The 22,429-nt window shown below is 38.7% G+C and overlaps 2 protein-coding genes across 5 annotated transcripts in view; one reads left to right on the top strand and one right to left on the bottom strand.

Moving 5' to 3' along the window:
- Window positions 1-505: 505 nt before the first annotated feature.
- On the bottom strand, window positions 506-21,069 carry THOC7 (THO complex subunit 7). Of its 3 annotated transcripts, none has more exons than XM_058562414.1 (8): window positions 21,055-21,069; window positions 6,318-6,435; window positions 5,418-5,545; window positions 5,021-5,107; window positions 3,427-3,484; window positions 2,185-2,251; window positions 2,034-2,103; window positions 506-1,291 (listed from the first exon to the last, which is right to left on the bottom strand). In XM_058562414.1, exons 1-8 carry the CDS (start codon window positions 21,056-21,058, stop codon window positions 1,224-1,226), a joined length of 600 nt encoding a protein of 199 aa, XP_058418397.1. In that variant the 5' UTR covers window positions 21,059-21,069; the 3' UTR covers window positions 506-1,223. The 3 variants fall into 3 exon arrangements, with proteins under 3 accessions (XP_058418397.1, XP_058418388.1, XP_058418405.1); XM_058562405.1 differs by lacking the exon at window positions 21,055-21,069 and adding an exon at window positions 20,062-20,155; XM_058562422.1 differs by lacking the exon at window positions 21,055-21,069 and adding an exon at window positions 19,714-19,790.
- ATXN7 (ataxin 7) overlaps window positions 20,292-22,429 on the top strand; it is a 141,772-nt gene continuing 139,634 nt past the window's right edge. For both annotated transcript variants that reach the window (XR_009222871.1, XM_058562374.1), the window contains exon 1: window positions 20,292-20,434. The gene's annotated coding sequence lies outside the window, so the exon portion shown is untranslated. The remainder of the gene's footprint in view (window positions 20,435-22,429) is intronic.

The following is a 22,429-nucleotide window of genomic DNA, read 5'->3' on the forward strand; positions in this document are numbered from 1 at the left end:
TCTCTCCAGTGAATTAATCAATGGTGGTATGGGGGGGGATTCTTTTAGGATATTCTGACCAAAAGTCCTTACAAAAAGGTCCTCTGTGAAAAACTGATTTTTAATTCTGAGTCAATTTTTGCTTCATAATTCTGACTAATAATGGAAAATAGAAACATTTCTCAGAGCATAGCAATTCTGCAAAGAAATTTCTCCCATGATTTACCAGATGAAATTAGAGGAAGCATTTAAAGGTATTATGACACTTTTAATATGACTACTACTGAGCTAATTTTAAACTTTCATTTTAAAGATAAGAATTCTTATTAAAATTACAAAAATGTAACATTATTAAGATATGATTCATGCAAAGTGTCATGTTTCTGAACTAAAATAAATGGATAAGGATGGAATCTAACAAGTATTGAACATGTAATTCAGTACTTAAGAAAATTGTAAGTGATTCAGCCTTAGCTTAATTTTTAAAAAGATCATAAAATCCTTTATACAAGACCATCTTAGACTATTTATCTCAAACAACTCTTCACTTTATTAATACATTTTTTTCTATTGAAAATGACTCCTAAAGAACAAAACAGTGGAGAGAAAACATATCGACAAAACATTTAACAACCACACTACTCAAATATTAAGGAGAGATCTAGAGAGAAATGCATATTGATATACTTTCCATTTTGTAATTACCTCTTATACTAGTGATTCTTAATATCATGGAACCTCTCCCACAATGAGCATACTCCACAAACATTTTGTACATAATTTCACAAGTTCAGAGCCCTCCGGCAGCCTGTTCATGGACTCCATTTACAGAAGTGGTAACAATTTCCAGAAATTGACTCATTTTCTCCTGTACATCCTAGAAAAACCACTTTCTCACAATCTTCAACTTATTTTGTAAACAAATCAATGTTACTAGTTAAAAACTACCTAGAATACTAATGAACACAAATATATCTGGCTTGAAAATATTTTATTAAATATTTCGAGATGTTGCTTCCTACTTTTTAAGTTTAAGAATAAAAAAAGGCATTTCAATAAAAACAAATCCATACTGAAGTCATTTTCCTTTGTGTGAAGAAATACAAATGAACTGTGCATTAATATTTAAAAGTAAAGTAGTTCACTGCCAAAACTTTAAATATCTCAAGAGCACTACAAATTCTAAACACACAAGATCATGTTGCCACTTCAATATTCTTGCAAACGGTGAGCAGTTAGCCTGTCTATGGCTTAGGGTCTGCTTCCATGCTTGTTTCCCGAGCTTCTTCAACCTCTGAGAGCTTTTCATCATCTGCAGTTGAGAAAGAAACATAATATCATAGTCAAATTTGCTTTAATTACATGTTTAATGAATACACGAAAACATTTTTATCCTTTATTCGCCAATATATTTAAAGCAAAGATGGTAAAATGGCAGCCTATGACTGGAATCGGCTCACACAAGTGTTTGCTTTTAAAAGTGCTGTTTTGGTTGTTGTTGTTGACTAGTTGAATCAAAATGTAAAATTTATGTGAAAGACGTCACTAAAAAAACAAACAAAACTAGGTCTTAGGCTTTTCTTGAAAACAATCAGAAGATCAGATAACACAGAAATTTCCAATTGGCTATAGTCAATACGAAGAGCAAGTCTCCAGTTCCCCAAAGTACCCACGGTTCCTGTTCACTCCCTGAGTATGCAAATGTGATTATGCACTGATTACTTCACTCACTTATTGCCTGCCTGGGTCCTGAATCGTTACTTTATAGCAATAAACTATAATAAACCAAGAAAAACTCCAAATCTATCATTCTTGAATTTCTCTTAATTTAAATCACTAGGTGTGCATTTAAATCATATATTACTACAAATTCAGGCTTTTCTACATACATTCAAAAAGCAGAACAATATAAACACCTTCTAATGTCATCCAGCTATACTCCTGATCTGAAACTGAGGGTGTACTCTCTCTTTAAGATGTATGTTTTAGAAGGCACACTCCTGGATTATTTAAAAATCTTCATAAACATTCATGTTGAGACTATTTCTACTTACTTTCCAGTGTTTGCTGAAGTTCATGGATGGTACTAAGAAGAACATGAAATTGTTTCCGTCTTAATTCCAGCTGTGTTAACAAGAAAAAAATTAATACACATTGATCTATAAACATACACATATCACAAGACTAACATTTATATGCAAATACCTTATCTTCAACACTTTCTTTAATATGTGAAAGATGCTCTAGTTCTTTTCCCAGAGCCTCTAGTTCCCTGAAAAAAATAAACCAGTGTTATATTTTGCTAATTGGGGGAACAGAATTCACAATTAATATCTAACTTTTTAGTTACTATATAGCATTTTAAAAATTAAAAAGGATAGAGTTATAACCCTCCATTATGGTGAGACTTTTAAAGCTAAGAATGATTTCTTCTTAACTCCTAAATATATTCTTATTTTCATTAAAATTGTATTTTTAGGTAATTTTTAAAGTACAGGAAATCATAGATAATAGAATAACAAACCCCAAAATTGATAACTTTTAACATTTTGTCATACTTACAAGTCTTTTTTCCCCCATAAAAGAAATAAAACATTGCAGATTAACTTGAAATACCCTTTGACCTTCACCCCCGTCCTCTATCCCAGGCTTTTTTCTTCCTCTGCCCCCCATTCAGGCAATCATTATATCATTCCAATCCTTTTTTTATGCATATATTTGTATCTCTGAATAATATACAGTATTAGTATATAATATTTTAGGGGTTTCTAACTTTTATAAATGGTCATTATTCTGTATGTATTTCAGAAACTTAGGAATAATTTAAAATTCATTATATGTCTTCTGTTTTTCTTTTCACCGATTAAGTTTTTGAGATCCATGTCTAAAAACTGTATATTGGGGCCGGCCCAGTGGCGCGGTGCGTGTGCTCCGCTGCAGCGGCCCGGGGTTCACCGGTTCAGATCCCAGGCGCACACCGATGCACCGCTTGTTAAGACATGCTGTGGCGGCGTCCCATATAAAGTAGAGGAAGATGGGCACAGATGTTAGCCCAGGGCCAGTCTTCTTCAGCAAAAAAGAGGAGGATTGGCATCATATGTTAGCTCAGGGCTGGTCTTCCTCACAAAAAAATAAAAAATAAAAAAAATAAGTGTATATCTAGTTTATTCATCTTATCTGCTATTTAGTATTCTACTGTATGAGTAGACTATGTTCTATTTATCCACTTTTGTATTGGTGCATATTATACACATTTATTTTAGAACTATAGGCAGTTAGGCAAGAGGAAGGAAAAATCTAATCAACAGTATTAGAATATGTAACATTGAAGATCTGATCCCTCCTTTTGAAACATAATACAAATGGAAACAAATGGAATCTATAGGGTAGCATGTAAACATTTATGTATAAAGATTAGTTCCTTTCAATGTAAAGTGCTGAACTTACTTTAATGTCTCATGCCTGTCTGGATGATGCTGGATCACTTTTGCCAAAGCATCATATTCTGAAAGATATAAAGATATTTACCAAATTAAGGTTTTTGAACCTGGATATCAAAACAACATGCTTAATATTACAAATCTCTCCTAATCAATTTCCTAGTACATACAGAAGTGAAAACATTGAAGGATGGAAAGAATATTGCCAGTTTCACTTGATTCAACCATAACTGTATTGATATAGGACTTCAAGATTGTTCCAAACAAGGACTTTAGCTCCTACTCTGTTTTTCCATTCACTTATCCCTGGGAAGAGCATAAGAGGCCAGATAAGCAGAGTGAACTTAAGTCATTATTGATCATCAAGCGGACTGATTCTGAAGAGGATCTCATTCATTATTTGCCCAGTAAATAAAAGATCAGTGAGGAAAATATATCCCACCATTAATTTCAGATCTTAGACAAAGCAAATTACACTTCTCCCTCATTCTAAAAGTAAAGATTTCAGAAACTTAGAAATGGTTTAAAATTCAGGAACCTTGTTGCTGCTCTACTGAGACCTCCAATATAAGTCATGTATCTCCTGTTAACCTTTCTTATGAAATGAGGAATGGCAGCATTCATTTAAAAGCCTCATTAATCAATAAAAACACTGTAGAATATTTTTAAATGATTTTAGAATTTATATTAATTATTAAATAAGTTGGTATATCTTGCTGTAAATTGGCCACTGAAAACTGACCACATGCATTTTAGACTGAATTCAAAAACTAACTTAAAATAAGGAATTAAACGTCATCTTAATTAGCTCATTAAAAAGTAAAATTCCTTGTTTTGGAAATCAGCACATTAATTCAATAGAAGTATGATTTCTAATAAAAATTTTTTGGATTACAAAATAATACATTCTCAGTGTAAAAAAAAAAAGAAGAACCTAAGCCATAAAAACTTACAACCCCAAAATAATCATTAACATTTTCTATTTCCTTCTAGTCTTTCATATATATATCACAATTGTAATTATACATTATATTTTTTACCTTTCTTTGAATTTATATTATAGAGAAGCAATGCCCCTCCATTAAAAATTATTTTAAAATGGTTTTTATAGGCTGCAATAAAGACATACCTTAATTTAAAAACAAAAGACATCAAAACAAAACTAAACTTTAACCTTCCTCTTATTTGATATTTAGGCAGCTTATAAATGTTTGCTTGCTTTGTACTTAATAAAAACTCACTGGACTTAAATTCTTTTCTTTTTCCTCTTTTCAAAGTAGCTCCATTAAACAAACAACAAACAAAACCCTAAATCTGGTGTATTTGTGTAAACTGCCTTTGCTGAAGAGAGTAAAAAACAAATACTTAAGAAATACTTAGATGATCAATACAATCCAGCAAAAAAATTTTTTTTCAGTATAGCCTTCTTTCTCCACTATTTTAAAGTATAATATACTTTTAAAAATTAAGTTTGGCTCCTAATTCTTTTTTATAATTCAGGTTGACTCTAGCTGAAGATTTTACCTCATGACATTAAAAACTGCATGAAAATACCAGTCAGTAATAAAGTATTTGCACCTTAAATCCCACAAAACCTTTACCTTGGCGATTTTTTCGTATTCGTTTTGCTTGAAGAATTTGCTTTTTGCACTCAGCAATTTTTTCATGCGCTCCAGCAATGCTACATTCTATACAAAAAGGTTTTTTTAAGATAGTTATAACAACATGTATAATCTCTATCCATTTTCAATTTTTAAATGTGTTTTTTAAATTAAGTTCCATTGCTAATTAAATAGATGCTGGCATTTGAAAAATAGCTGTAACCCAAAGTATTATATCATATTAAGATATATTTTTATAGCTAACATTCACTGTACTTTTTCTATTAATATTGTTATTGCTATTATTCTACCAGAAACCAAAGAAAAATATTATCAGATATTGTGTCCTTTAGACCATAAAAATTAAAATTACAGATAGAAACATTAATTACTTTACCTATTTCTTTGTAAATTTTTTCATAATTTTCCATTTCTCTGAGATTCATATCATATACCAGCAAAGTTTTGCCCATTGAAAATTCACATTGGGACAGTGTGCTCAGCATACGTTGGTACTGGCTGTATCTGATGAAAAAGAGAGAGAGACAAAATAAGGACTTTTGTGGCTTGCCAAAGTTGAACTGTTATAGTACAGACAAAGATTCGCTAATTAAATTATACCAAGTTCTGAGAGAATCATTTACTTTATTTAAAATAATTTAGAATATCTGTCCCTTATGCTTTCTTTTTCTAAATGTGGTATATACTTGAATTTATAAACTGCTGTAGTTACAAATGCAAAGATGGGTCTGTTGTTCTTATCAATATAAGCTTAATTCAAACAACTGTTTGAATATTGTTTAAAATACTTTTTTAAATGTTTTGATTAAGATAGTTTTTTATCTTCACAATTCTATTTTCACAATTTTTTCACTGTATACAATTATTTATCTATGTGAAAAGCCAATTCAAATGAGGAAAGTTTTTCTAAGTTAAAAAATTATCAAATATATGTAATACCTTGCAGCAACTTTTTATTAGCTCGTTAAAAAAGGAGAAAACTCCATTTAGATATTTTTTTATACTAAACACTTATTTGCTAAAAGTGACTAAATTAATGAGCCTGAATCTAATCTTCATTTCTTCTTATCATTACACCATCAGCACATTTTAATAAACATAGAGCAGGCCTCTGAAGAGAAGTAAAGGCTAGAGAAATCTACTCTTGATTAACTAAGAGTTGACTCCACTGGACATTTAAGGTGAGTGAAAATTAGAAATATTAATAGGACTATATATATACATGGTCTAAACCACATCAGGACATTGGTACAGAAACAACAGTGAAATGAAATACCCCTCTTCCTGGGATCCAGAGTTGCACCATTTAATGAAACTTTTCACTAGCAGATTAATTCTCCGATCATCTCCAGCGCCATCTCCATCAATTAGGAGACGCTTCCGTATGACTTCATCTGGAGGAAAGAACAATGTGAATTAAAATGACACTTGGGCTCTTGTTAACTTTCAGGAACAAATAACCAGTATCACTACTCATTCATTCATCCAAAAGAAAATTACTGAAATCTAAATGTACTTAATGCCACTGAATTGTACATTTAAAAATGGTTAAAATGGTAAATGTTATGTTACGTAGGTTTTACTATTATACATATATATTACATATACATATATAAAGTTATTGTCTATTGGGGTTATAGTAGTGGAAAGCTCCGCCCTCACAGAACTGGCATTCTACTGCTGGGTTGTTAAGTAGAAATAATTTTCAGGTATCACCAAGGAAATAAACCAATTAATTCTTGGAGAACTTTTTTTGGAAAAACCTGTCCAGACAGAAGGAAGTCCGAAGTGTTCATGTCTCAGACTAGTGTGAGGTATTGGTAAAAGGAATAGAAAGAAAAGATTGAAAAGAAGTAGTGGCAGACTAGGAAAAGAGAATGAGAGATGAGTCAGAGAAAAAGGAATGGATTTGTTTAAAAAAAGAAAGTGTAATTTAATTATTATATCTGTAATGTTTCTTTCCCCATGAGGATTTTTTTTTTGTAACAAGTCGGTCTCACTTTTGCTCCAAGGAAAAGAAAAAGGGAAAAAGGAATAGAAAAGTAGTGCAGATGATAATGGTGAGTCATAAGTGTGACCCCCATCTGCCTGTCTGGCAGCCCTGAGCTAGCGTTCTTGCTGGACAAAATAATGCTGGATCATAACAAGAGAAAGGCAAATTGAAATCACAATAAACTATCATTTTCATCTACCAGACTGGCAAAGATTGAAAGACCTGAAAATAAAAGTGTTGGCAAGGGTGTTGTGAAACTGCTCTTACATACACTGATGGAACGTAAGCCAGTGCACTCTTTGTAGGGCAACTGGGCAACAACAAACAATACTTAAAATGCACATACCTTTTGACCCAACAATTCCAATTCTAGGAATTCCTCCTTTAGACACATGTGAACCCATGCACAAAGACAAAGGATGTTCTTAACAGTGCTGTTTGTAGTAGAAAGATTGCAAACCTACACATTCACCAGTAAGAGACTGGTGATTCAATTATGAAACATTCATATAATGAAACATTCATATAATGTGATATCATGCAGCCAAAAGAATAGCATGGATGTATATACTGATGCCTAAAAAATCTCCTTAGGTATGTTAAATAAAATGAAAACAAAATAGGTGCAGAGAAGCACATACAGGTTGCTGCCATTTGAGCAGAAAAGGGGGAGGCTTTGAGTGTATGTGTGTGCACATCACACATGTACGTGTTTGTGTATTCAGAGAACATCTCTGGAAGGATATACAAGAAACAAGTGGTTGTTTCTGGTGAGAGGAACCTCAGATAGACATGGAGAAAAGATTTAGTTCTCCTATATGGTTTTGTAGTTTGTTTTTTCCATGTACATGCATTATCTTTTTAAAAATAAATTTTAAAGTGTGAATAATTCCTGGAGAGTCTACATGATGAATCAACAGCAAAATCTTCAAACAATAGTTCCTGTGTGTAGGCAGAAGTATTTTTGAGCGCAGGTGCAGCGGAGACAAACTTTGGAAGGCAGATGGCTCCAGTTTTAAAATCTGTTCTGTGACAACATCAGATAAACATTTTTAGAACTGGGTTTTGTTCTCAGAGGCACGGCTTTGACAGGCTGCTCAAGCTACAGATTCATTCAGTGTTTTAATTTTACACTTTAAAATACAAACTAATGCTTTCAGTTTTTAACCACCAACAATGTTATTTGAGGAGACTGAGACAAATAAAACACAGTCCTTGAAGAGATTAAAATGCAGAAAATGAATTGATTTTTTTTATTACAAACATGTTTTAACTTTGTTAAAATAAAAGTAAACATTCAGTGGGTGAGAAGTCTGGTAGCACTGATGCTGTTCAATTCCTTTGCTTTGCTTTGCAATTCCTTTGCTGGTCTCTGCTCTTGTCAAGTCCCCAAGGAACCCATCATCCTCCCAAATGCCTAGGCCTCCTAGTTTATTGAGGACCAGGGACCTCGAATGTAAATGCATTCAGGGAATAGGCAGATAACATCTGAGGGAAACAGAGTGAGTACCCTGATTAAAGGGGAAGCTACTAACAGAGCTGGTTTTTCAATAGATTTTTAAAGTTTAGTGACTAACTAAAAATGTTTCAAACACATTTTGTGATTATTCCAGCTGTACACTTAAGATCTGTGTACTTTTATATATGTATGTAATATCCCAATTACAAAAGTTTTTGAGAAGTGTTTAAAACACTGTACGGGCCAAATAAATTTGGGGAAAAGGTTCATGACGTGACCTTGTTCATTCTGTTTCCTCTCCAGCCTCTCACACTGTGTCTTTACATTTCTGATGCTCAATATGTACTTTTAAATTGGATTTGTGGTGACTGCACGGGACCATCTGCCCTCCAAAGAGCTTGGTCTCAATAAGAGACTAGCAAGGACTAGCAGGCAACTATCTTATTTTCTGGTCCATAGCAGAGATTTCTCTACTTGTACAAAAGACATGAATATTTGATCAATGAGCAGATGTGTCCATAAGGTACCAGAGTTAACTTCTGAGGTCATGAAATAAAGACCTGAGCTCTTTCACTCCAGTTGGAGAAATAACACACATTTGAATGCACACACAGAGGCGGCTGTGATTGTTAAATGAGTGACACAGGCACACAGTAGAAGAGATTAGGAGGGGTCCCCTTTGGCTTGGGGGCATCAGAGGAAGTGGAATTTGAGGTACTTTTCTGATACTCAAAAATTATCAATCAAAAAAGCTAAAGGGCATTTTAACAATATCTATCAAAGTGTCAAATAACATATAGCCTTTGACCCAACAATCCTAGATATACTTGCACATACGCAATATGACATGTCCCATAACTTAATGAAGCATCGTAATAAAAAAAGATCAGAAACAACCCAAATGTCCATCAACAGGGGACTAGTTAAATAAATTTTGGTATAAAAATATGATGGAATACTACAAAGCTACAAAAAACAAAGAATAAGGAAACATTATGTATTGATATAGAGAGATCACTTAAGATAACTTGTTAAAAGAGCAAGATAAAGAAAAGTATGTATGGTATGCTTCCTTTCATATAAAAATGAAAAGGAATAAGAATATATATTCATATGTGCTTATATTCCCACAGATACCCTGGAATGACACACAAGAAACCAATAAAAGGGGTTACCAAGGGAGACGGGCAGTATAAGTAGGCTAGATGGAGGATAAGCTGGAAGATGGGGAAATAGCTTTTTATATTATTTGATTTTTTGAACAATATGAGTACTCAAAATCTATTAGCTGTTGTTTGCAAAAGAAGCTATGATTGTGGTGATGGTATCACAGGTGTTTGCATATGTCCAAACACACCCAATTGTATACATGAAATATGTGCCTCTCTTTGTATATCAATTATACCTCTATAAAACTGTTTTAAAAAAAGGAAAAAAGAAAGCAAACTAAAGTCCTTTCCCTAACCCCACGCCAGGCAAGGAGAAAGGTCTGAGCTACAGCAGAGGTGGGGAATGGAAGGCTGGATCTGGGACAGGAGTACACTAGAACACTAGGGAGCCTGGATGAGTGAAGATAAACAGCAGGACCCAAGGACAGAAAGGCAGTCAGAGGTCAGATTGTGTGAGTTCGCACTAGTAAATGCCATACTAGTAGACTTGGACCTTGCTGGTAGGCAACTGGGAGTTGCTATAAATTCACGGGCAAGATTTTCTAGGAGGATTAAGCTGAAGGCAGTGCACAAAATGGATTGCAACTGGGAAAAGCCCAAAGGCAGGGAGGCTAGTTAGGAGGCTACCAAAACACATGCAGTAGGAGCAAAAATGGCACAAATTAAAGTAGAGGAGATTAGAATCACAGGTCCTGGAAGGCAGGTTACGGCTGAGAGACTTGGTTAGGAAAAGGCAGCGGCCAATGACAACGTTGGCGGCATGAGTAGGAGTGTGGTATGACCAGTTCTGGGAGCACAGAGGATACGCTGTCAAGGCATTCACAGGTCTTTCTCCCACTTCAGCCCTATCCCTCTTTCGTCTAAGAGCATTTCTTTACAGCCAAACTCACAGGCCAGAAGTCAAAAACTGGGGGCCAATGTTTTGGTTAGTCCACAGTGTTTACTTTGTGTGTATGCATGTGTATGACCAACATTTAACTTCATCTGTAAAATGGAAATAAAACTACCTACTTTGAAGACTACCATGAAACTTTATGGAAATAAAATTATACAAAGAAGCACAAAGCTTGTTCATAGCAGGAAAGCAAAAAGAAAAAATGTTATCTTTATGTTAAATTGAATCCACAACTTGTATCATCCTAAAAATGTTAAAAAGTGAGCAAATGTTGAAGATATATCTATAGATATATCTATAAACCTATGTAGATATATATTATGCATTTATGAAAACAAAGTATTGCCCAGTTATGATTTCTCAAAAATCTGCTTCTGTCTTAAGCTTCATATTGCAAGGTCATGGTATTTCTAGCTTAAACTGCATAGACAGTTGCAGCTTAGAAAATTCTCTGGGACTCAACAACAAAAAAAACAAACAACCCAATTAAAAAAATGGGCAGAGGATCCAAACAGACATTTTTCCAAAGAAAATATACAGATGGCCAACAGGCACATGAAAAGATGTTCAACATCACCAGTTATTGGGGAAATGCAAATCAGAACTACAATGAGATATAGGCACATGAAAAGATGTTCAACATCACCAGTTATTAGGGAAATGCTAATCAGAACTACAATGAGATATCACCTCACACCCATCAGAAAGGCTATTACTAAAAAGACAAGAAATAACAGATGTTGGAGAGGATGTGGAGAAAAGGGAACCCTCATACACTGCTGGTGGGAGTGCAAACTGGTACAGCCACTATGGAAAACAGTATGGAGATTCTTCAAAAAATTAAAAATAGAAATACCATACGATCCAGCAATTCCACTACCGAGTATTTATCCAAAGAACACAAAAACACTAATTTGAAAAAATATATGCACTCCTATGTTCACTGCAGCACTATTAACAACAGCCAAGACTTAGAAACAACCTTAGTGACCATCGATGGATGAATGGATAAAGAAGATGTGGTATATATATATAATGAAATACTACTCAGCCATAAAAAAGATGCAATCTTGCCATTTGTGACATCAACGGACCTTGAGAATGTTATGCTAAGGCCAAATACGGTGTGATTTCACTCATATGTGGAAGCTAAAACAACAACAACAAACACGGAATAGATTGGTGGTTACCAGAGGGAAAGAAGGCAGGGAGGAGGGCGAAAGGGGTAAAAGGGCACATTTGTACAGTGACGGACGGTAATTAGACTTCTGGTGGTGAACATGATGTAATCTACACAGAAGTTGAAATATTATGATGTGCACCTGAAATTTATATAATGTAATAAACCAATGTTACTTCAATAAAAAATTTTTTAAAAAAAGAAAATTCTCTGGAGATGAGAACTACTGAAATAACATATATAAAGTACAGAACAGAGCTCCAACAGCAACAAAGTAAAACAAAAGGGTAAGTTGCCAGTTTGAAAACAACCTCTATTCTTTTTAAGTTTAAAGATGGCCTGCTGCTGACAGTTCACAACACATGACAGGAGCATTATTATTTTTAATAGCACCTCATCAATGAGCTCTAGATTGAACACACCTACAACATGTTTTGTTTACTATATACATTGACTTCATAAATTATTAACATGCTTGAAGCTCTCTGTAAGCCATTTGAATGCTAATATTAATAATTCTGGTGGGCCTTGGTCCACCCTATAAAAACAGCAAAGATGACTTAGAAACTATTTTAGTGATGTTATCAACATCATTCCTTAGTTGTCATGATTACTTTCTTTGCTGACTATGAGGATCAACACCATCTGGAAAGAGCTTTTAAACCAAAATACTCAACATCTGCCCTAAGAATGGCGGTTTTCCACCTGACTTTAGGTTTGCAGGAAAATTTCCTACTGGATTCAGTTATATGTTGTACCATAATTACACCTACAAAATGTCTGCCATTCAAAATCACATTAAAATGCCTGCCATTCAAAATTACTTTAAAAGCAGTTATGACACATGTATGCTGATAAGCAAATATCTACTTGAAAAACTGGGGTGTATTTTAGACTCCTTGTCTTATATGCCAACCTATAGCTAGAAGAAATACGAAATTACTTATGACACTAAATAAGCCTCAAAAAGTCCTTTCAAGGGGTTAGATTTTAATACGCCATTTTCCATAAACGGAGAGGCAGGAAGAAATGACTCCTTTACAGTCACTAGACTAACTCTCCATTTCCAAGCCTCTGGTCCGATGACACAGCCATTTTAACTGTGTTCTCATTTCAGCATGGAAAGGACAATCTCTCAGAAACCCAGACTAACACTCCTTTCAAAACCCGTAGTTGTTATTCCCTCACAGTAGCTATTAAAACGTTGATTACAAAATAAGTTTTCAGAACACTGTGGAGCAAATATTCAAAAAAGGAAAGAGGAAAACAATTTGGAAGATAATGGTGGAACAATTTCCAAAACACTTACTTCTTTAGGGACAGGTCAAGGCTTGATAACAGTGGTGAAAGCCTCATGTTATGTAACCTCCTCCTAGGGCTAAGCTACCGTCCAACGGGCCTCCCCGAACTGCTAGACCTCACGGCACTGCAACCTCACCTGCTTTAGGAAACAGTAATCCTGTGATCTACCAATGAGGATTAGCATTTCCTTTCTAAAGGCAGTTTAGCAAGGAATTCTGTAGGCTCGCAAACCCACCACTGGCTTTTCCTTGGTGTTCTGAAACACTCTGGATCCAAACTGAACAGCACAGGAAGGGATAACAATTTGAGACAAGATTACAAGGGAAAAAACAGCTGGCTACTAGGGCCGTGTAGCAATATGTATCAAAAATAAAAATACATAAAGCCTTTGACCTGACTTCTAGAAATTATTCTTGAAGTATGTAAAGACATCTATACAAATATCTCCATTGTAATAATATTTGTAAGAGTAAAAAACTAGACATAACTAAATGTTTAATAGGAGACTAATTTTAAAAAAATAATAGAAAACTAAACACTGATACAAAATGAGGTAGAAAGAGTTCCAAGATACAGCATTAATGAAAGAAGTATAACACAGGAAAGTGTGAAGCACTTGCATAAAATTTTGAAGTGTATATACACACTGGTATACTAACAGATACATAACGCTCGCAACATGCTAAGCATTGTTCTAAGGGCTTTTCACGTATAAACACACTAAATCCGCACAAAAGCCCTATAATGTACCTATTACTCTGTATTACCCCTAATTTAGAGATGAAGAATCTGAAAGTTACTTGCCCCAAATTAAATGTCACAGTAAGTAAGGAGTAGCAGAACTAGGACTCAAACTCAGGAATCTGGCACCAGAGAAGGTGCTTTTTACCTTTTATGGGCATTTAAAAATAATCCTGGAAGGGTACACTAAAACAGTTTGTAGTGATTACTTTTGGGGAGAGGGGATAACAGTGAAAGATTTAGAGAAGGTTTTCACTTGTCATTTTGTATATTTCTTCTTGAATTTTCTGACACATTATTTAAAAAAAAATCAGCAGTGGTTATCTGAGTAGTGACCTCATTGGTCACTGTGAGGTACTTTTCTTCATTTTTTTCTGTATTAAAAATTCGAATCAATGTTCTTTAATAAATCTATGATGTGTTAATGAGAAAAACGAAAACTGGCTTGAATTGACCTATTAAGAGGAGACACTAAGGCCATGTAAAAACAACGTGCATGCAAATTTCTGGTAGATTTATCATTGGATTGCCACTGCTTACCAGTTATTAAGATGAATTACATATATCCCATTGTGTTAGATTCCTTATGGTAAAATAACACCTGGCCTCTCCTTTCAAGAAATTTAATTAAAATCATTAAAACAATTTCTAAGGCCAAAAATTCTAAGAAGACACAAAAAAGGTAGGTGGAAAGAACAATAAATAAGATGATTTGATTCCTCCATGTAAATATTGATCTCTCATGAGATACTTTGGACCAGTCTAAATAAATTGCTGATGCCAAAGTAAATTGCTTAAACCAAAATTAAATTAAAAATTAACAAAAGAAAAGCAAAAAAATAGTGTTGGGGTCCTTTGTTCTTCTCTAGATTTATTTAAATGTTTAGAGTTTGGTGCTAACGCCAATCTTGTTTTGAGAAACCATTTATCTTGGCTAAAGAAACATTATTTGATAGTTGAACTGCGTCAGCAATCCCTGTGCTGGGGCCACAGATGAGGGAACAAAGTGGGCAAATCCATTGGCACTAGTGAAAAAAAGACAAACAAATCCTGTGCCCACAAATATCTAACATTGGACCAGCAACTGAAATAGGAATAACAGCAGCAGACACTTGTACAGCATTTATACACTCCTATTTGATGACCACACGTCTCGTTTGTTTCCTTTCACTCCGAAAAGTGTCCTGGTTTGTACAATAAATTAAATGGTCACCCAGCTTCGAAGTGCTTTACATATATGATCACACTTCATCCTTGAAACAACCCTATAAAGTGTGTATTATTATCTTCCTTTTACAGATGAGTAGTGTCATCTCTGCAGTCATAGGAAAACATACACAATTACATTATCAGAAAGTCATAGTACAGTTCCATTATTCCGTCATATTGTTCGTAGGCATATTAAAAACCATTATTTCAAGTTTTAACAAGCAGATATTCATGCATTATGCTTTCTAATTAAAAAAAAAAAAAAACACTGTCAAAACCAACAAGCTCTATTAAATGGAATGTACAGCCACATCCTGCTCCCCACCATCCCGTTCTCATCTCCCATCTGTTGCTCTGGCATATCAATATATCTACCTAATGTTCTCTGTACTGCAAAAAGTGCTTCTGAAATTATTTCTATCAGGGTACTAACACTGTTTAACACCCTTTAAATTAACACATACAAAATACAAACTGTGAACATAGTTTAAATTAACACTAACAACATCTAAACTGTTTCTCAGTTAGCCAAAATGCTGGCAACAGGGGAAGGAGAGAGAATGGCTTTGCCAATAACTAGCTATGTGACAGTAAGTCACTAATGTCTCAAGACCTCAATTTTTCCATCTATAAAATGATAGCACTGGTAATAATATCTACAGTTTAGTATCTAAAGATAAAACAAGATAGTGCCTCTCTCCTTCCCTCTGAGGTAGGACAGTTCCTCAAATTAACCAGTGTGTCCTTGTATTGGGTGCAGGAAATAAAGAGCTTCTCCTCCAAGAGCTCCCAGTCCAATTGGATATGCAGACCCACATGTAAGGATTAGATGAGGGGACACACCTTGCCAGGCACCTCAGATTTGTAAGAGGACATCGGCCCTCCTCTAAGCTCCAAAGACAGGTACTGGTACTCCTCCAAGAACTTTCCAGGATGACTGAGACATCAAGGCCATCTACTTCTAACAGTCTTCTCCACTGCCATCACCCTAACCCACGCCTGCCTCGTCTTTCACTTGGAATACTTGTTGCCCTCCCTGCTTCCATTCTTGCCTTCCTAGAATCCAATCTCTACACAGCAACCCAGAATGAGCTAAAAGATGTATCCGATCACTAACTCTTCTGCTTAAAATCTCCAATCATTTCCAAGTGCCACAGAAGACAATCCAATCTCCTTTCGTTTATTTCTCTGACCTCCTTTTGTATCACATCGTCCTGGCCCTCCTGGATCCAGCCCCAGTGGCCTTCCTTCTCTTCTCTACAAGGCCCAGAGCTTGCTTTCACCTCAGGCCTTTGCACTAGTTGTTGCCTCTATCTGGAATAACTTCCTGGCCTCTTCACACAGTTGACCCTTCATGTCTCACTCTAAATGTCACTTTTCTGAGAGGTAATACTTGATCACCCTATTTTAACTAATTGTCATCAGCCCTCCCTCATTATTCTCTGTCATCATTCCATCTAGTTCATTCTCAGAACTTAATTTCACAACTCAATTATGTTCTTTCTCAGAAATTATCTTATTTACTAATTTGATTGCACATTATTGCTCCTCTTCCACAAGCAGGAGCCAGGCCTTCCTCTGTATAGCCTACTGCTGTAACCAGCACCATGCATTGTGCCTAGAAGATATGCAATCGATATTTATTGACCTATCACACCTATCACTCCCTTCTGCTTGCTTTTACCCAAAGGTCAGTTAAGGAAAGAATGTTTATAGAGGATTGCCTGAAGAAGCTGTAATTCATCCTTTCTTCTATGGTCTAGATATTCTTAAAACAAACAAGCAAAAAAACCTTGCCCTGAATTAAGGCAGTCCAGCAGAGCTACCCAGCTAAACCACATGGTCTATCAGCTTTAGAATGCCTTTTTAAACTATGATTTACCCTTCTTTGACCTAGTAAGGGATGTGCTAAGAAACAGCACTATGATCCTCAGTGCTGAAAAAGGTTAAGAATATGACACCAGCTTTTCTTTATGAGGACCCTAAAGATAACCCTTTTCTCCAGTGTTTAAGTCAGAAAAAACTGCTTGTCCTGGGTATCTAGTGTTGCCTTCTCTTATGAACACTAGATCACAGAGTGGACCAGCACCTACCTCTTAGCACAGACTGCTAGAGAAACAAGGGCCACTTGCAGCTTTCTTAATTAATGTACCAGACTTTACCCCTTCCATTTTGAGGATCACTCCCACTTCTAACTTCCTCTTGTTTTTCCTAGTCTCCATGTTCTTTTTGCCCTGTTGCCTCATCCATTTATTTTATTTTTATGTCTTCTCACTATGGTGAGCTGCCTTAAATATTTCCTGGAATATGCCATATAAGTAAATTAAGTATTGAGGGCTACAGCAGCAATATGCATTAAATAATATGGTTAATAGGTGAAAGATCAACTGGTTCTAGAAAAAAGAGGGAAATATTTGAGGTGGGTCTTGAAGAATAAATGGGCGGTCACCAGGGAGAAAAGTCAGGGAAGGGCAATCTGCGCAGATAGAGAGAGGAAGAAGGTACAGTTCTCATCAAAGGTAAGTGGAGGAGGGACAAGTAAACTGACTCTGACATTTAATAGGATTTACTGAACATTACTATGTGTCAGACACAGTGCAAAGCACTTTATGACTTTTATTGCATTTAATCCTCAAAACGACCCTATGAGGTAGATTTTATTATTATCCCCATTTAGAAAGAATGAAACTGAGGCTCAAAGAGGTTAATTAACCTGCACAAGGTCAGACAGCTTGTAAGTGGCAGTGTGGGGGTTCCTGTGGCCTCAAAGGATGTGGCGGGCACTTGACTGCCGTGAATACCTTTACTGGAACTCATCTTCCCTCCCTATGTCCCATCTGACAAAACCTATCCCTCCTTTGGAGTTTTCCACCTCAATAAACAGAGAAGTAGCACTAACTAGCACACAATCACTCAAATCAGAAACCTGAGATAATCCTCAACCCTCCCCCTCACATCACTCAACCACTGAAGTCCTGACATTCTACCTCATAAATTTCCTTCCCACCTGTCCACTCGCTGCATTCCCTCTTGGTCCGTGCCCCCATTATCGCTCATTAGGACCAATGCAGCAGTAGCTGAGACACAGGATGCGCTACGGTGAAGAGCAAGAACTCTGAGCCAGACTGCCCTGGCTCTTTAACTTACTACCTGTGCAACATTGGGCAAGTTACTGAACATCTTTGTGTCCCACTTTCATCTGTAAAGTGGGGACAATCATTAGAACACTGCTTGACATATGGTAAATAATACATAAACGTTACAAGTGGGGGAGGTAACTTGTTTAGCTCCTCACTTTCTCTTCCTCTCATCATTCTCCACATAATAGAGTGTGGATTGTTTTTTTTTTAAATGCAAATCTGATCACACCACACCACTGTTAAAAAAATCTTCCTGGTTTCCCATTGCCCTCAGAAATCTCTGGCTCATAATTTTCTAAATTCTAGCCAATATTTGTTATCTTTGAATTCTTTCAACTTTGGGGCCTTTGCACAAATGGTTTCCCACCTGGAACACCAGCCCAACTATGTCCATTTACCCTTCAAAACTGGGATTAAGAGTAATTTTTTCAGGGAGGCTTTCTATTCTCCAAGAATGGATAAGCAGTCTTTGTTACATGCTTCTACAGTGCCTAACCTCGGACTTCCCGTGGTAACATTTGCCACCCTTAAAACTAATTATCCAATGTGTCTTTCCCACCTGACTGTAACCTCAGAGGAGAAAAATGTCTTGCCTGTTGGTTCTGGGCTGTAATCCCAAAGCTCAGCCCAGGCAGGATAAATATCTACTGAACAAATGAAACTGGAATGAAGCAAAGTTAAAATTTCCCATGAAGTTCCTTTAAGAGCCTCCCACCTCACTATTTTTGTCACATCCACAAATCTGGCATATTACTCTTCTTCACATTGTCTGGCCCCTTAATGTGGAGACCCTGTCTACCCTCAATTCTTCAGAAGTGGCCTCTCGATGGGCATCTACAATTACTGGTCACCCTTTCTTCAAATAGACCCAGCACCTCTAGGTCTCCCCTTCCCAGAAGCCAAAGGACTTCCTTCCTCCCTAACTGGACACCTTCTTAGGTTCTCCCTCTAGTTGCCCATCACGCCTGTCCACCTTCCCCAAGGATCATCCTATTTTATTTCCGGTTTCAGTCTGCGGACCACAACCTGGGGCCCTCCTCGCATCGGTCCACCTTCCTAAACTGCCTTCACAACTTTCCACCAACCCAGCCTTTTGCGCCCCCCACCCCCACCCCCAGCTGACAATCCACCCTCCCCAAGACATACACACACAAACAAATCTTTGTGGCCCCATCCCTATACTGGCTCCTCGTAAATCCCCCATGTACACTCCTTGATTGTCCTCCAGATATCCCGTCCACATCTATTCTTTTTAGATATGGTCCCCAGCTCCCTCTCCCTACCCCCAATCCAGGGCTAGTTCCCGGATTTCATTGCGATCCACCCCATTGTCTGGGCCCCTTCCCAATCCGTCCAGAGGACTCCTCCAGGTGTCACCCTCTGGACGCTGACACCCCTAGTACTCTCGTCCTGGAACCTCTCCCTTCCTTCCAGGCTTGCCCCGAACCCCCCGCCCCATCCCTGGAGTTCTCTCTCCCTTCCAGCCCTCCACAGGCCCTCCGGACCCCCGGCTCCAGGGCCTGCACCACTTCCTGCCCTTCGCCGCTCCTCCGACCCCACCACCCCCACCAAGTGCTCCCTCACCACATGCTCCGAAGCCTGGGCCCCTTCCGGGTACCACGTGCCCACGCAGCGCTTCCAGCCTTCCCGAGCCCCCCCGATGATCCTCTCAGCGCCCCCTCCCCATGGCCGGCGCGGCCTCCGGAGTGCGGGCCGGGGAGTCCGAGGGCGACGAGGGGCTCCAGGGAGAGGCCGAAGGGCTCGGGGGAAGTGGACGAGGAAGCCCGGGGCTCCGCGGGGTCTGATCGGGGAGGCCGAGGGGTCCCGGCAGCGGCCGGGGAGGCCGGGGGACTGGGCGTGGGGACGGCGAGGAGGCTGGGGAGACCGAGGGGCTGCGGGGAGCGGGCCGGGGCGGCGGCGAGCGGGCCTCACCGTCAGTCACGGCTCCCATGGCGTGCGCGGCGGCGGCGGCGGCGGCGGCGGCGCAAGCTGAGGCGGCGGTTGGCGGCGGCGGAGGTCAAACTCCCACAATGCAGCCGGGTAAACAGCCATGGAGGAGGAGGCGGCGGCGCCCGCGGCCGCCTGCTCCGACGCCTGAGCCGCGACGCGCCGCCGCCGCCGAGGGACCCACGCACCCAGCGCTCCCCGCACTCCCCGGGGGCGGCCGCGGCCGGCGCGTGTGGCGGCGAGGCCAGGCGGGCGGCGGCGGCCTCCGCGGCAGCCCCGGCCCCCGCCGCCCCCCCCCCCGTCGCCCCCGCCCGGCCCACGCCCAGAGGCCGCCCCGGAGGCCGCCGCCAGCCGCCAGGTGAGCTCGCTCGGGCGCCGCCGAGGCAGCGGGGGCCGCGGGCCGCCGGGGGCCGGGCCAGCGCCTTCCCGGGGACGGGGCCCGCGGCCCGCGCCGCCCCATCCTGGCTGCCGCTGCTGGGGGTGGGCTCGCCTCCTGGGTGGTGGGAGCGCGGCGGGGGCGCCCGGCCCCGGCTGAGCCCGGGAGACGTGAGACCAGGGGCAGGGAGGGGGCGCGGCGCGAGGGTCCCCGCGAAGTTCGCGCCCGCGCGGGTCTCGAACGCGGGCACTTGCGTCGGGCGCGGCTGGCGAGCGAAAAAGGCCCCAGGTTGCAGGTCGTGCGGTTCCGGCGCCTGCGGCCGCCCCCTTCCCCCTGGGCTCCGGCGGGTGCTGGGAAAGGGGAAAGGGAAACTTGTCGACCTCCGGGAGGAGTTCGCGGAGCGACGGGCAGCGTTGTGCCCGCCGTCCTCACCGGACGCCGGAATCCCGTCGGTGGTCAAGATGGGGTGCTTTTTTATTTATTTATTTTCCTCTTTGATTTTCAAAAAATGTCTATGTGACTGTCCCCATCTTAAGGGGAAGTTGAAAGTGAAGGGGGAGGGGAGTGCTCAATGAGAAACGTTGCCTTGTGTGTAGACTTACACATTTCCGGAGCACGTTGTAGATTATATTGGCATCTCTTCCCAAAAGTCACTTTGATTCAACTTCGATAAGTTTCTCGTAAATGGCAACGTTTAAGGGGTGAGAGGCGAGAGGAAACAAGACCAATACGGCGGATTTGATTTCCAGGGGGATAGATTCAGCCCCAAGAAGCGTGTCTGAGTTTTGAACCCAGGTTTGGTATATTATTGAGCATAAAGTTATTTTCCAATTTTCCTGCCCCTCAAGTATCCTGCCTCTTCACATCCGGGATGAAGGAATTATGTAGGATGGATTTGGTTGTTCCAGTTTCCCTACTAAAGTTAGGTTCATTCTCCCTGTTTTCTCTCAGTTCTTTCAAAGAGGAAAAATGCAAATGTGTAACAGTGAAGTGTGTTTAACCTCTAGTTAGAAATCAGTATATATAAAATTTTATTCATGTATATGAAGTCGGAACTTCAATAATACTCTTCAACAGTGCTCTCAAAAATTAGCACCTTTGACTTTTGGCACAAAGGCAAAAAAAACCTTGAGTGAAAGTTTTAAGGTATAACTTGCCCTCTCCCAGGATGTGAAACCTCCCCTGGCTTTGAAATAATATTGGCCTAACCGCTGGTGTATGGGCATCAGAGCCTGTTCATTTTCTTGGTTTTAGAAGGAGAGAAGACACTCTAACCAAAAGAATTACTTTAAATCTTAAGTACTACAAACTGTAAATTGAAAATGCTGATTGATTATCTGTCTGTTCCAAGTGGCATTTTGGGTGGGGATCGTTATTGTTTAAAAAGTAATTGTCAAGTGGTAAAATGCTGTTCTTTTTAAGTTACTTGTTGCCTGGTCTTATCATCATAATATTGATTTTGAAACAGTATCTAGTGATTTAAAATAATCTTTAACATTGTTTATAGGAAAGTATCACTGCCCTCTGTAACTGTTAAATTTTCATGAGATATTCTATTCCTTATTCATAGATGGAGTCCTGGCCAAACACTTTTATAAGTTCATTTTGTAATTTAGAATTTTGTTGGACAGTGCTAGAAATTTTCTGAAGTAATAAAACCAAGAGAGATTGGAAAGACTTTAAAGTTTGAGGTATACCTGAAAATAAACATTCCTGAAACTTCTTGATTCAAGTGGTGGAAAACACATCAAAATTTCAGCCTTTATGAACTTCTTAAAATCTGCGTTGTCGGCCATGTAATTTAATTCAAAATTGCCTTGACACAGATCTATGTGTTGAAAATTTAAGAATTCTTTTAATTGACTTTTCTTCATATCATATTTAGTGAAAGAACATCTTTTGGTAATTTTAGAAATGGTCTTCTTTTTGAGAATCAATTATATATTAACTTGTTTGTGAATGTTAACTCAAGCTCTT

This window comes from Diceros bicornis, chromosome 2 (genome assembly GCF_020826845.1).
Source record: "Diceros bicornis minor isolate mBicDic1 chromosome 2, mDicBic1.mat.cur, whole genome shotgun sequence".
NCBI lineage: Eukaryota > Metazoa > Chordata > Mammalia > Perissodactyla > Rhinocerotidae > Diceros > Diceros bicornis.